The following is a 914-nucleotide window of genomic DNA, read 5'->3' on the forward strand; positions in this document are numbered from 1 at the left end:
ACACCTATGGTGCCAGAATTTGGGAGACGAAGGCAGTGGCTAAGAAGCCAGTGAGTAAGAAGTCAGCCTGGCTTGTACTGTGAGCACAGGCCAGCCAAAACTAGATACTAACACCTTGTCTTGGAGATCAAGGAGGAAAATAGGGATGGAGGAAGTACACCTTAGAAAGCTGTTTTAAAATGTGTGAATGTCATCACACCCCATGGCCAAATGGAACCCTCTTCTCTAAATAATATTAATATTAATAATATCCTGTTCTGTCACCTTAGAAAAGGAAGTGATCTTAAGATCTCCAAGGGTAAGGACTATCAGTTAAGCAGGGTAGGCTAGGGTGGAGAGGTGAGTGACATTTTTAAATAGCTCAGGAGGAGTTTGATGTCACAATTGAGCAGAGACTGCAGCTGCTGTCTGTAACAAGAGCCTTTGGGTCCATGCTCAGTGTCTGGGATGGACTCTGGAGGAAGCTGGTTCTCCTGGAGCAAGGATGAATGGGAAGTGGAATTCCATCAAGACCTAAATTCACTCTGCTTTCTAGACTTCGGTAGAGACCTTGGATTTACTCTGGGCGTGATGGGAGCTGTTGCTACAGAGTTTTGAGCAGAGGGAGGGTTTGAAGTGTCCTCATGAGATCATGGATGTGTGAACAGACTGAAGGGGACCTGGAGGTCAGGCAAACTAGTTAAGTGATGGAAGGCACTTGGAGGAGAGGTGGTTAGAAGTGCTGGTCTAGGTGCTTTCTAAGGCAGAACAGGAAGACTAATGAATTAGATACAGGGAGTGAAGAGAGAAGCCAGTGATGACTTTGGACTGTTATCTGGAAAACAGCTTCCTGCATCTGGTATTCTCTGCTGCACTGAGGGTGCGGCTGAGTAGCCCAACTGCCCAGCAGGTGTGAGCAGTGATCAGTGCCCAGT

The 914-nt window shown here is 46.9% G+C and overlaps 1 protein-coding gene across 6 annotated transcripts in view; it reads left to right on the plus strand.

The window, feature by feature from the left end:
• The window catches only part of Map7 (microtubule associated protein 7), a 52,713-nt gene that overhangs the window by 756 nt on the left and 51,043 nt on the right, over positions 1 to 914 (plus strand). For 3 of the 6 annotated variants that reach the window (XM_031380539.1, XM_031380540.1, XM_031380536.1), the window contains exon 1: positions 409 to 541. The exons of 1 other annotated variant lie outside the window; for it this stretch is intronic. In XM_031380539.1, coding sequence (XP_031236399.1) covers positions 448 to 541 — 94 coding nt within the window. In that variant the 5' untranslated portion in view covers positions 409 to 447. Of the gene's footprint in view, positions 1 to 368; positions 542 to 574; positions 666 to 914 lie in introns of those variants that run through there. 2 more of the 6 variants (XM_031380538.1, XM_031380542.1) reach the window with 2 other exon arrangements.

Source organism: Mastomys coucha, unplaced genomic scaffold (assembly GCF_008632895.1).
Source record: "Mastomys coucha isolate ucsf_1 unplaced genomic scaffold, UCSF_Mcou_1 pScaffold2, whole genome shotgun sequence".
Taxonomy (NCBI): Eukaryota; Metazoa; Chordata; class Mammalia; order Rodentia; family Muridae; genus Mastomys; species Mastomys coucha.